General features: G+C 52.7%; 1 protein-coding gene across 1 annotated transcript; it reads right to left on the bottom strand.

The window, feature by feature from the left end:
* Nucleotides 1–6,133: 6,133 nt before the first annotated feature.
* Nucleotides 6,134–11,928, bottom strand: LOC101978916 (spermatogenesis-associated protein 31D3-like). Its single transcript, XM_005355339.1, has 3 exons — nt 11,735–11,928; nt 11,289–11,322; nt 6,134–9,889 (listed from the first exon to the last, which is right to left on the bottom strand). The coding sequence occupies exons 1-3, from the start codon at nt 11,926–11,928 to the stop codon at nt 6,134–6,136; spliced, it is 3,984 nt and encodes a 1,327-aa protein (XP_005355396.1).
* Nucleotides 11,929–12,571: the final 643 nt, after the last annotated feature.

Genomic DNA, 12,571 nt, shown 5'->3' with positions numbered 1-12,571 from the left:
AGGGAGGGGAGGGAGAGAGAGAGACAGAAGAGAGAGAACACAAGGATGAAGTTGGAGAAGATGGAGGGTGGATAAGATTCAAACACATTGTATATATGTATGAATATTAAATAAAACATTAAATTTTTAAAATGGAAAGTAATAGAAGACAAAAATATTAACCTCTGACTCTCAGCATGCATATACCTGAACACACATGTGCCCATACACACATATGCACACACACACACACACACACACACACACACACACGCACACACATCCCCCAAACACTACAAGAAGCTCTTTGAGTTCATAATCCTTTAAAAGGTGTAACCTTCGTCACTGAAGGGGTGCCCTGACTTAGGACTGAATACATGGAATAGCGATCAAAAATACTAATTTAAAAACCCGGGGCTGGGAGATGAGCTGGTTGGGAAGGGGTTCACTGCTCAAGCACGAGGGCCCAAGTTCAATCCCTGAGCCCACATTAAAACAAAACAAAAAACAAACGAAAAAACTGGGCATGAGAAACACTCAGAGAATGACAGTCTCCACATGAGACTAGGTCCTCAGCTGTCACCCTGCATGCCACTGAACTGCAAAGGCATCAAGAATTGGCATCATAGAACCTTCATCCAGTAACTGATGGAAGCAGACACAGAGATCTGCAGTCCCAGAGTCCGGTTGAAGAGAGGGAGGAGGGGCCATATGAACAAGGGGGGGAGGATCAAGAGCATGATGGGAAAACCACAGAGACAGCTCTTCCCCACCATCACCAGGGCAGGACCCAGCACTATTTAAAGGGAGAGCTACCATTCCTGGGACTGCTATAGCTCAGAAAGCCATGAGAGACCCAGGGAAGGTCTCCAAGGAGCAACTAGGGCACAGGCAAAGTGCTGCGGACACCATGCGCCATCCTGTGCCCTTCTCTCTTCCAAACCTGTGATAACGAAGCCAAAGAGTCAGTCTTGGGTCCCGGCAGAGCCAGCCCAGGGGAGTCCGTTCCAGCGCCAAGCAACCTACCCTGAAGCGCCGAGCCCCAGGCCCTACAACCAAGCCACTGCCGTCGTTGGTCAAAAGAGATGGGCCGAAGACAGGGTCAGCCAGTCCCAGAAAAGTGTGTTTTCACAGCCTAACCCGCCCGCACCCTACAGGGGTCCAGAGCTGCTTGGAAACGTCATTTCAAGGAGAGCTGGGCAACTTCCTCAGACGGCACCGCCCTTTGCTGTAGGAACTGACTTGTCCCGATTATGTGAACAGAAAATCCTGGCTCAGAATTTCAATGGAAAAGGTTTTCTTCTTCCCCAGAAATAATCTGTCTCTTATTAATGGTATTGATCGCCCCCAATAAACGTTCTGATGTAGTGTCCTTTGTGTGCACAGTGTGTGTGCTGTGGATGCTGTAGACTGCAGGTGACATGGGGCTTGTGTTCCGAGAAAGCCTGGGTTAATTCAACGTTCACCATACACCAGTGCCCGCCCCGGCTCCCCGCTCCCGTGTTCCTCTGAGAGGTGGCCTGGTTCCCTGGACTCTTAGTTTTTTCCTGTTTTTGTTTTCTTTTTTCTTTCTCTCTTTATTTCTTTCTTTATTTCTTTTCTTTTCTTTTCTTTTCTTTTTTTTTTTTTTTTTTGAGATAGGGCGGGCAGACTTGGCTGTCCTGAACTCCCTCTGTTGGCCAGGCTGGCCTTGAACTCAAAGATTCGCCTACCTTAGCTGGGATCAAAGGTGTGCACCACCACTGCCAGGCTCCTGGGGCTCTTGTTAAGAATGGACGTCAGGTGCCTTGGGTGCGATTAACTCTCAGCTGATCCTTATTGCCAGTGTGTGGAAGCCTCCCCCACCCCCCACCCCCGCTTTCCTATCCTTGAGAGCAGAGGTCTCCTTTGTTGGCTTTCAGGAAACAGCATGTTTGGGGCCTTTGCTCAGATGACTGGATGGGAAGGATCCACCACAGTAGATGCTGCTCACACAGGCTGGCGGGTGCTGCTCGACGGCCCTGGGAAATCATGCCGTTCCATCTTTGCCACTGAGATGTGTCCACTGGAAAACCACCCAGGAAAACAGTTCTGCTCCGTCTTTACACTGTAGACTGACGATACTCCCCGAGAAAATCGTCACCCTGCTGCCAGCTAAACATTTCCTGAGTGGTCACCTTCCTCTCAGAACCAAGAATAAGAGAGATGTATGCGTATTTGAGTAAGAACGCGTGACAGAGAGAGGAAGGAGATTGCTGCTCAAAGGGATGACACCTATTGACCCCAGCGTCCCCAGACATCTGTACCTTCCTGCCCAGTGCCACCCTAGCAGTATCTTGAGGGGCTGATTTTGGTGTTGTGTAGCTCATTACCGCCAGGGTCAGAATTTACATATGGCCGTCCTACCAGTGCGGGCCATCGTCTGACATGACATGCCTTCCTCCATGGGCTATGAAGTACACACGGTGATGCCACCCAGTGCTGCATGGCAACGGGGCTGCACCTGACCTGCCGCATGCCCATTTCCCCAACTAACCATGGTTCTGGTTCCTCTTGGTGGGATGAAACATGACCAAAGCCAACCTGGAGAGGAGAGGGTTTATCTGACTTACACACTCCAAGTTACAAGTCAAAGCAGGAACTTAAACCGAGTGGGAATCTAGAGGCAAGAGCATGAGGCCATGGAGGGGTGCTGTTTCCTGGCTTGCTCCTCATGGCTTGCTCAGCCTGCTTTCTTATAGAACCCAGGCCCACCAGCCCAGGACTATCCCCATCCGTCATGAAACCAGAAAACGCCTACAGGCCTGCCTACAGACCCATCTTATGGAAGAAGCATTTTCTTAGCTGAGGTTCCCTCTCTCAGATGACTTGAGTCTGTGTCAGGCTGACAAAAATCAGCCAGCACATCTCCACAACATTCTTCCAGGCTTCTAACCAACCCTGGTAACGATGTCTGCCTGGTCTGTCAGCCTAGAATTACCCTCACTCACGTTGTCTTGCCCTGCCAACCTGACCAGTTGATGCTAACACAGCAGCTGACTCCTGTTCTGTCAGCGGGACTACCCCCCGAAGATCCTAGCCCTGCTCCCCAGGCAATCTGCGCAGGCCTCCCAAGTCTCTCAGTCCGGTTGTCTCCACTCACTGCAGCTCGCTCCACAAGCCATTTCCCAGTGCATCCTCTTGCATGGCCAACTAGCCGGTATACCAGCTGGGCATTTGCCCAGATTACCTCGGCGTGGTCTGTTTGCTAGGCTGCCTGATTGCCCAAGTCACCCAGCTATACAGCCACATCACTGCAGTCTCACACATACCCAGTGTGGCCTGCAACCAGCCTGGCTCCCCTGCTCTGACTGCCGTCTATGGTGCTGGGTGCCGTTCTGCTCTTCTCACGTTACCCCACTCCATCAAGGGCACTGTAGACCCTGCTACAGATCTGCTGTAACCTGGTCTACCCAGTGTGCCCAGGTAACATCCCGCTTGTCTCCCATGCCCACTTACCTGCTCAGCCTAGCCCTTTGCGTCACAGTCAGCTGATGGGCATTTTCTCCCAGCTCTTCCTAGCCTGCCTCTACCTGAGTTGGCGGTTTTCCCATTTCTGGTTTGCATTAATCCACACGGCAGTGCAGGTTCTCCAGCTCACCGCCTCTGCCTGTTAGCTGCTCTGTTCCATAGCTCATCCTAGCCCACATGGACACCCGTTCTCCCCCCTCACCCGGTCTGCTGTTGCCTGGCCCGTAACCTTTCTGTTCCCCCTCTTACCCTATTCATCCTCACTTGACCTATACCTGACTATTCCACCAAGCATGTCCCATTCCGTAACATGCTCTAGTGTTACCTGTTGCCTGTCTTACCCTAAGGTAGCCTTCTTGTCTGGCTCTGCAGTTGATCCTTACCTGGCTGGCTGGCTGGCTTCCCTTGTCTCTGGACTCATCCCAGTCCACTGCCCTGTGGCCAGCCCTTCTATATCATTCCTCCATCGCCATTCCCCAACCTCCCCCTGGTCCACGGCGGTTGACAGTCAATCTCACATTCCCCATTTGTGGCTAGCAAATCTGCCAGACTGCCTAGTCTCCTGTCTCCCACTAGTGACACCATAGTGACAGGCTACCAACTTACCCTATGCCAAAGCCACCTGGCCTGCCAGACTACAGTATACACTGACACCCAGATCAGTTGCTCAGCTCACTTTAGAACACATGCGTGCACACACACACCACACATACACACACATAATATACACACACACACTACAACTTGTCAGCTTGTATTTATAGTGCCCTTAAATGCCATTTATTTCGGTAGAAAAGCAAAGAATTATCAGATTTGAGCCCAATCCTTTCCCTGAAAATGGGCCTATGAGGGCAGGGCAATGGTAGTACACACCTTTAATCCCAGCACATGAGGCAGAGGCAGGCCGATCTCTGTGAATTTGAGACCAGCCTGGTCTATGTAGGGAGTTCCAGGATTGTGAGACCCCCACCTCAAGAAACCAGAGAGAGAGCGGGGGAGAGAAATGGGCCTGCAAAGCTCTACATAGGGAAACCTAGGGCTCTGAAGAGTTGATCTTAGAATGACTTTCAAAACGGAAACGGTTGTCAGTCCACCCTCTTCTGAAGAAAAGACTAAGGTCTCGATGCAGACACTTTGCTGGAGAGGTGGGGCTCTGACTTGGTCCCTTCCAGACAAAATCTGCTTACCTAGTGACTCAAGTCCACCCAGCTGAATAGGTAACATCCTAGGTGGAGATGCCTTCAAAGCACACCTGTGCGCTGTGAGGTGGCGGCGGCTGTGGGTGTAGGCAGAGGACTAGCCTCGAGTGAGGGCCAGGAAGGCCTCTGTGACCTCGGGATGTGGACTTGAGAAGAGGCTGCTGGGCCAAGGTGGTCTCTTACTTGATTTCAGTATGGTTGCTAGCCTCCTTGTCCTGGGTGCTTTTGTATGTCCTTCTGCCTCCTCAAACACCATCTTGCTTGTACCTCCAGCTTCTGCCTACCCACAAGTCTTGGAGTCATCCCACTGAGGGCCACATTTTGATGTTTGTCCTGTCCTAAGAGGTGGAGTCTGAGGAAGAGCTAAGCCTCCATCAAACCAGTCCCACTGGCCCCCAGGCCTGGTTTAGTCCCTATTTCCTGTTTTTACCTCTTCAGATATCCTTTCAGTGAACGGTGTGGAAATTCTACCATCCTGAAGGGCAGGGCCCCCTCATGCCTGCAGCCTCCCAACCCAGGCTTGTCTACCCAGTTTACTCTTTCCCAAATCACGCAAGTTAACTCTTTCTGGACTGGGCAGCCCACGTTATCTCCTGGCTCACCCTAGACGGCCACCAAGCCATGCTTCTCTTCTCAATACAATACTTACTGCCAAGTGGTGTGTGGGGCCGCTCTGGTCCCCACTTTAGTTCGTGCAGTATGACACATTCGCTTCTCCCCAGTACACACCCTGGCCCTCCAATCCTCCGAATGTCTTACCTGAATCTAGTCCACACAAATGTCCCCGTCTCCCTTTTAACCAACTCCATGCAGCATGCTCCACTCCTTGCCCCACCAGTAATCCAATGACCTTAACAAGGTGCTCCTAGGGCTTGGTTTAAGCAATCTAGATTTTCTTCCTTAATCGCATAGGCTCCTTTGCAGCAATAGGGGGAAACTTAAGGAAGGCTTGCACCATGACATGTGAGCACTGACATCTGTCCCTCGGAGAAACTTCCCTGCCTTGTTACTTCACGCTAGGGGGATCCTGGTCTCAAGAACACAGAGAAGGTCTGGGAGGAAAATTGTGAGCTAACAGACAGGGTTGAGAGCAAAGCTACCTCCCCTGAAGAGAAGGGAATGAAGAATCTCTTCTTGGTATGTGGATAAAGGATCCTGAGATCCTTTAAAGGGAATCTCAGGAAATAGCGAGTCTTTTGGAAGAAGCACAAAGAGGCAGAAAGTAAAAGCTGAAGCCCTAAGTCCAGCTCTGGTACAAACATATATACACATACACATACACACACATTTTCAGCAAATTTATTGGGAAAATCAATACTGTCAGCAAAGAAAAAATTATTGTTGGGTAGAAAACATAGTCCCTGGGAAATCTGGACAAGCATTTTGTTTGGGTAATGGAAGCAGACCTCCCAACATTGCTTTCAATGCGGAGAAGGGCAGCCCGGACACCCTGCCAGGCTTGACGCCTACAGAGTTGATTTGGGCGGGACTCGGGTTCCCTGTGAGGCACGTATGGAGGAGGTCTCCACCACCTCAGCTTTTCCTGCAATGCCATATCTCTTGAGGGTTGTCTGCCCTCGTTCTGGGCTGCAGGACCCAACCCTTTGCACTTGAGAGTGGGCAGCTTGGCTGCGGGAGTGATGCCTCTTGACAGGCCCTGCCTGGGCCTGCCGAGTTTCTTCAGACCCTTTGAGGGAAGGCCCAGTGGCCTGGGGACAGGGGATGACTGTCCCATGCCTGTGCCCTAGCTGTTTTCTGAGGATCACCCCAGGGTCTCTCACACAACTCTGAGCTTCAATGTTCCCAAAAAACTCACATCTCTCTTTGACGAGGCTTTTGCCCTTCCCAGATGGTGATGAGGAGTTGCCCTTGGCCAGGGACTTTTCCTGACCTTTGTGTTTTCTCCCAGGGGACATCCACTGCCAGAAGCACTTCACCTGGTTGGTGAATTGATTTTCCGGAGGCTGCCCCTTAGGTGACAGTGCCAGGGAAGATGTGTGTCCGTGTGTTTCCTTTGGTGCCCTGGCCTGAATAGAGTGCCTCTTCCCTCTGGTTTGGGATGACCCTAAGCTTGCATCTCCTCCATCAAATTTTCCTGACTTGGCTGCCGGTGGGGACACTCCCTTGGCAGCTGGGGAACACGCCTGACTCCGGCACTTGCTAGAGGAACGTGGGGGGAACCAGGGACCTTGTCCCGGCTCCATGCTGACTCCCACAGTGGGCAAGTACACCCGCAGCACCTGAGAAGCTGTCTTGTCCCCACCGGAGGGGCCCTGGCATTTGGAAGTCATTTCTTCTGAGGCCGAGGACACGTGAGGCACGCCCGTGGCCTGGATGTGAAGCCCCCTCTCTGAGGGCAACACGACTCCTCTGGACACTCGACTTTTAGGATCAAATGTTTCAGGGTTGTGGGGAACTGATATTCCCTGCATGGCTTGACATGGATTCCCATGGCTCCCTGGGGAGCATGTGTCTTGGGGGACAGTCAAGATCTTCGGGGACTGTGGGTGAAGACCAGGGCGTTTCTGTCCCTTGAGTAGCTCTGTGGTCCCCTCAGTCATGGAGCCATCTCTCCAGCTCCTCCTTTGCCCCTGAGGCCCCCGTGTCTCGGTGCTGGAAGCCAGTGTCTCATCTGTTGGCCCGTCTGGTCTCACGGGCAGCTCTGGGCTCTGTCTGTTTGATCCAGACTGTTGCAGGCTACTTTTGTCTACCGTACTGGGTATCCAGGACTGGATCGGCTCTCTGTCACTTTGAGCTGTGCTGAGGTGTTTGTCTACAACACCTTTCTTGTGCTCAGAGGCCGGCTCTATGTTGCCCACAGGTGAGGAAGCAGAAAGACAGCTTCCTCGGGTGGGCACGGCATTCACTGTCCTCATCCCGTCTCCACTCGGGTGTCTTTGCAGGAACCTGGAGGACTGGCCGGGCTCCATTCCAGCTACGGTGTGGGGGTGAATGTGGAACTGAGAGAAGTAATGAGGTGGTTCTGCTCGTGTCATGTAGGACTCTAGGGGTTCCTCGACTCTTTGGGGAAGACCGAGTGTCATCTTCCTGCCGAAGGTTTTAATGTGTTCTTCCAAGACCTTTTCTTTGCTCTGACTGAGCAACAAACCATGCTGGTATTCTATCAGTGCGTCTTCCTCGCCTGCCAACGGTGCCAGATCTTTCAGTTGCCCGGGGGTTGTCTCAGGTGGAGGCTGTGGCTTGTTGATAGAGCGCCAGGATTTCTCCACAGTGCTGGGCATCTGACCCTTGCGGATTTCTTGAGCTTTCTTGTGGAAGTGTTCTTCCAGTGCCTTTTCAATCCTTTTCTGACACTGGCTCACCAGTGAGAGACTTGAGAGTTGGTCTGACCGGCTCCCAGCAAGATGCTCCTGGTCTGTCTTCAAAGCAGATGCTAGACTGTTCCTTGGGGCCTCCCAGAAGTTATTCTGCAGATGGTCTTCTTGGCCAGTATCTTGACTGTATGTCTGTGCTTTGACCTCCGTCCGTGCTAGGGGATGACTCTCGGAGGTACTATTGCGAGACTTTCCAGATCCACTGAGTACTGTGGCATAGGACTCCATGCTGCCTCGATACTTAAAGAGAGAGATCCAGGAGAGGCCACAACTCCTCCCTGACGCCAAGGGCTCCATCAGCTCTGACTGAGGGTACATTAGTGACAGGGACTCATTGATCCTGTGCGGCAGGCCCCAGCGGTGCTGAATGAGTCTCTTCCGGAGGTGGTGCTCCAGTTTCTTACGAAGCTCCTTAGTGAGGGGAAAGTCTCCAAGAAGGATGGGCCTGGGAGTTTGGGACTTGAAGGACCGGCTCACCAATGAGGGCTTGGGAGGTGGGGGACAAAAAGTATCCTGGGATTTTTTGACCACAGAGGGTAAACCCCACACTTTCTCCTGCTCCTTTTTCAAGATGTTGTATTCCAGACGCTGTGTTTCAGACGGACCGAGAGGTTGTGCTCCCTGAGTTCTGTGAAATTGCACCCCACAGACTTTAAGCTGGGAATGAGGAGAATGTGTCCAAACCAAGACCGGGGTGTGGGGTTGAGGCTGAGTTTGAGACTCAGTGCGAGGGTCAGCTTGGGAATGCGATCTGGACTGTGTCTGTAGCCAGGTCTGTGGCTGGCTTTCAGTCACCAGAGGAGCTGTGGGGAGAGTAATGGCAACGGAGGCTTCAGCCATACTGTTAAAGTAGACAGGTGTTGGGGAACGGTCACTCTCGGCAGGAGTGGTGGGATGCAAGGCCTCGCTGTGTAGAGAGGGGGGACCCCAGAAGAGCTGGGAGGGTTTAGACTCTGCATCGTCTCCAGAGGTCTTGGATTGAGGGACCTGCTGGTACATGTGCTTGCTTTTGCTGATTGCCAAATGAGAGGCTGGCAAAGCCTGCGGGTTAGCCGATGGTTCTGATGAGGACGGCTTCTCCAAAGAATGGGGTGATTTTATAAAACCTTCATTGTTCTCTGGATCGCTTGTGGTATGGAAGTCACCCCCTTTTCTGTCCTGCCTTTTGAGTCGTACCAGGGCATCAGAGTCAGGAGCCAAGAAGTTTCCAGACTCTAGACGGCCTCCCCACAAGGGGACTTGAGAAGCGTAGGGGTCTGGGAGAGGTTGGTTAAAGGAGTGTGCCAAATCGGAAGATAACAGCTCATCAGCGGCAGGCCGCGGCTGGGAGGAGTCTGGCGCTGGCTGTCTTTCATCGCCAGTGCCTGTGGTTATTGGGACATTAACAGACACCTCACTGGGTCTGCTTACCAGAGATCTAGTGGCTTCCGGTGGGAAGACCACTTCTGAGTCCTGTGCTTCTTCTGTTGGAAGAGTCAAAGAGGCAAGTGTATAGGGTGGGGTAGAGTCCAGGAAAAATTCAGGGCTCAAGGGAGGCGTTGGCTCCGGTATCAGAAAGTCACCCAGCAGTGTGGGAGAAAGCAAGTTCTCTAGGGGAGCAAACGGAGAGAGACTGGAAGGGCTCGGTGGAATGGCCAGTGCTGGACGTCCTGGCTGGCTCACTGTGAACTGAGGGGACAGAACAAGTGAGCCCTCTGTCACAGGAGCTGTGGAAGCCAAGCAGGATGGAGCGGCAGTGCCGTCTTCGGGGGTGGCCTGGGAGAGCAGAGAACTGACTTTGCTGGCGCTTCTGGGACTCTCGCTGAAGAGAGAATCTGGATGTCGCGGTCCACTGTGAAAGGCATCATCCAGCTCTCCCAAGGGTCTGCTGGAGAGAAGAGGTTCAAGCTACAATTGGGATCAGCCTGTGGAAACGAGGGCCTGTTCGCCTAGTCAGAGTGCAGACACCCGGGGTGTCCCTTCACGTTGCCCCATCTGTGGCTCTCTATACCCTCCTCCCATGCCCTGTTCCCACATCTACTCCTCCACTGACAAGGACAGGATGCATTGGATTCCTGGGAAGCGTGGGATATGTGGGCCAAGGGACCAGGAGAGGCATAAAAGGATCACCTTTGCTGGGTTGTCTGCAGCTCCCCTCTCTCCTCTGCTCTCTGGCGAGTTCCATCACCTTAAAAAAGCAAGACCATGGACTAGGTGAAATGGAGTGAAGTTAGAAGAAAACATGGAGGCTAGTCACTCCTGAAAGCACTCAGCACCACGAGGACACTCAGAATGGCCACACCTGCGCAGCCCCATTTGCAAATCCCTCCACCTGTGGCCTCACGTGAAACTCAAAACCACAGCAGGAAACGCTGGTCAGTGGCTCCCTTCAGGTCTGAGCTCTCAGGAATGAAGCACCGAACACAGCATCAGGGGACATAGCCTATGCCCCAAGCAGCAGCACACCCTCCTCCGCATCCCACAGGAGCCCCGAGGGACAGTGCCCACTGTCCAGGACTGTCCCTGCTTCATAAGCCTGACGGGATGGAGGGGCACTCAGAGAACTTTCTTGGGTCTGACTGTCTTCATATGAGTTTCTCTTTCCTGACGAGGGGAGCATGTATAGCAAGTGACATCCTCGGGTCAGAGACTTCTAACTTTATGGAAAGGACATGCTGGGGAACCTGGGAAGACGAGGTCAAAGGCAGACACCTACCTTTAAGAGCCGCCCCGGTTTCCTTGGCTTTCTCCTGCAGCTGTTAACACAAGGGTAGAATGAGTGTGTGGGACTTCCTGGCTTTACTTCTCTCTAAGATGTCCAGACCTCCACTACCCAGGCACACCCCGAGGTCCTCTGCAGAGTGAGATGCTTGTCCCAGGATTAACTGCGAAGGTGACTAGCTATTCTCACTGTCCTCCATTGGAAAACTAAAGGACAACTGAGGACAGAGGTTACACCTGTGCTCCTACTAAAGCTTGAGTCCTGGGGCCAAGGACTGGGTACCATGTTCTCTTCAGAGACATCACCAACATTCAGCACTGGGATCCTGACCAGTTCAACGTGGAAGAAGGAAGGGGAAAGGACACACGATGTGGGGATGGAACGTGGGATCACGTGTCAGGAGAGGCTGGTCTCACTCTGAGAGCAAAAGGCTGTAGCCAAGCCACCAGGACCAGTTTTGTACTTTGTCCTGGAAACTTCAGCCACACACAGATGGGTCCCAGACAGAAAGCTCAGTCCTCCCTGCATCCCTCTGAAGACCTCCTAGAACAGTGGTCTCTTCTCCTCCCCACACCTCCTCTTCCCTCCCCTGTCTTCCTCTCTCCTCTCCTCTCCTCTCCTCTCTTCTCCCCTCCCTTCTCCTCCCCTCCCCTCCCTTCTCCTCCCCTTCCCTCCCTTCTCCTTCCCTCCCCTCCTCTGCCTCCCCATCTTTCTCTCTCTTCTCCTCCCCTCCCCTCCCCTCCTTTCCCCTTTCGTCCCTTCCATTCCCCTCCTCTCCCCTCCCTTCCAGCCCCCTCCCCTCCTCTGCCTCCCCATCTTTCTCTCTCTTCCCCTCCCCTCCCCTCCTTTCCCCTTTCGTCCCTTCCATTCCCCTCCTCTCCCCTCCCTTCCAGCCCCATCCCTTCCCCTCCCCTCCCCTCTCCTCAGTGTTCCATCTCAGACACCCCTCTGACAGTCAAGCTCATCTCATAGCCAGTGAACAGATGTGTAGCTCACCAACGAAGACTCTGTCTCTTGGGAACCCAGCCTACTTCCTTACCTTTTGGGTGTATTTCTTTCTCCACAGTGGTTGTAAAACCAGTTTCACTATCAGGTAGCAGACATAGAGAAGCAGCAACCCCAGCCCACCTAGTAAGGTGTCGTTGAGGTCTATATGATAGGAAGCTGAGCCAAAGGTCAGCCATGTCTCAGCGAGGCTATTCAGAGCTGAGAGAATCTTCTCCATAGTGTAAACAGCATGGCTGCCTGAGGTGACTGAGTCTGAGGCTTCCTGAGTTTGACTGGAGTCCCAGGCCTGCATCACAGAGCAGGGCAGAGTCACAAGGGTTCCTGAGGGTGGGGATGAGGGTGTGTCTCCAGCCCTTCCCCCACCCAAGGAGCTCTTCAGAGCCCTCTGCCCAAGCCTGCTGCTCCCCTCCTCCATCTGCTCCTACCTCACACCTTCCTCCTCTGGGGAACTTTCTGTTTGCTCCACCAGCAACCCAGGTGGTCACCCAACCCTCTTGCTGTTTGGAGAACCTGATTTGGACCTCAGCGGCTCCAGTACCTCATGGTGCCTGGAACTTGGCTTTCGCTCAGACGTTGATAGCCTTGGGGACTCATGTCCTCATATACGGACCACCTGAGGCATGGTTATTCCCTCTGCCTATTTATCTTTGTGAATATGCACTAGTAAATGTTCTCATTTTAGTCTTTAGTCCAACAGACAGAGTCAAATCACAAAACTGATATAAATATTAAATGTGTTTTATTGACTCCTGTATTCTTGGATATGAGTTATACCATCATTCCTGGCAGCTAATGAACATCAGCTGCACTAAGGCTTTGATTATGCTCTAGACATACATAAACCCTTGGACAAGCCAGGG

This window comes from Microtus ochrogaster, chromosome 16 (assembly GCF_000317375.1).
Source record: "Microtus ochrogaster isolate Prairie Vole_2 chromosome 16, MicOch1.0, whole genome shotgun sequence".
NCBI lineage: Eukaryota > Metazoa > Chordata > Mammalia > Rodentia > Cricetidae > Microtus > Microtus ochrogaster.
Note: the sequence above shows the minus strand (reverse complement) of the source record. Positions and strands in the feature narration are given on the sequence as shown.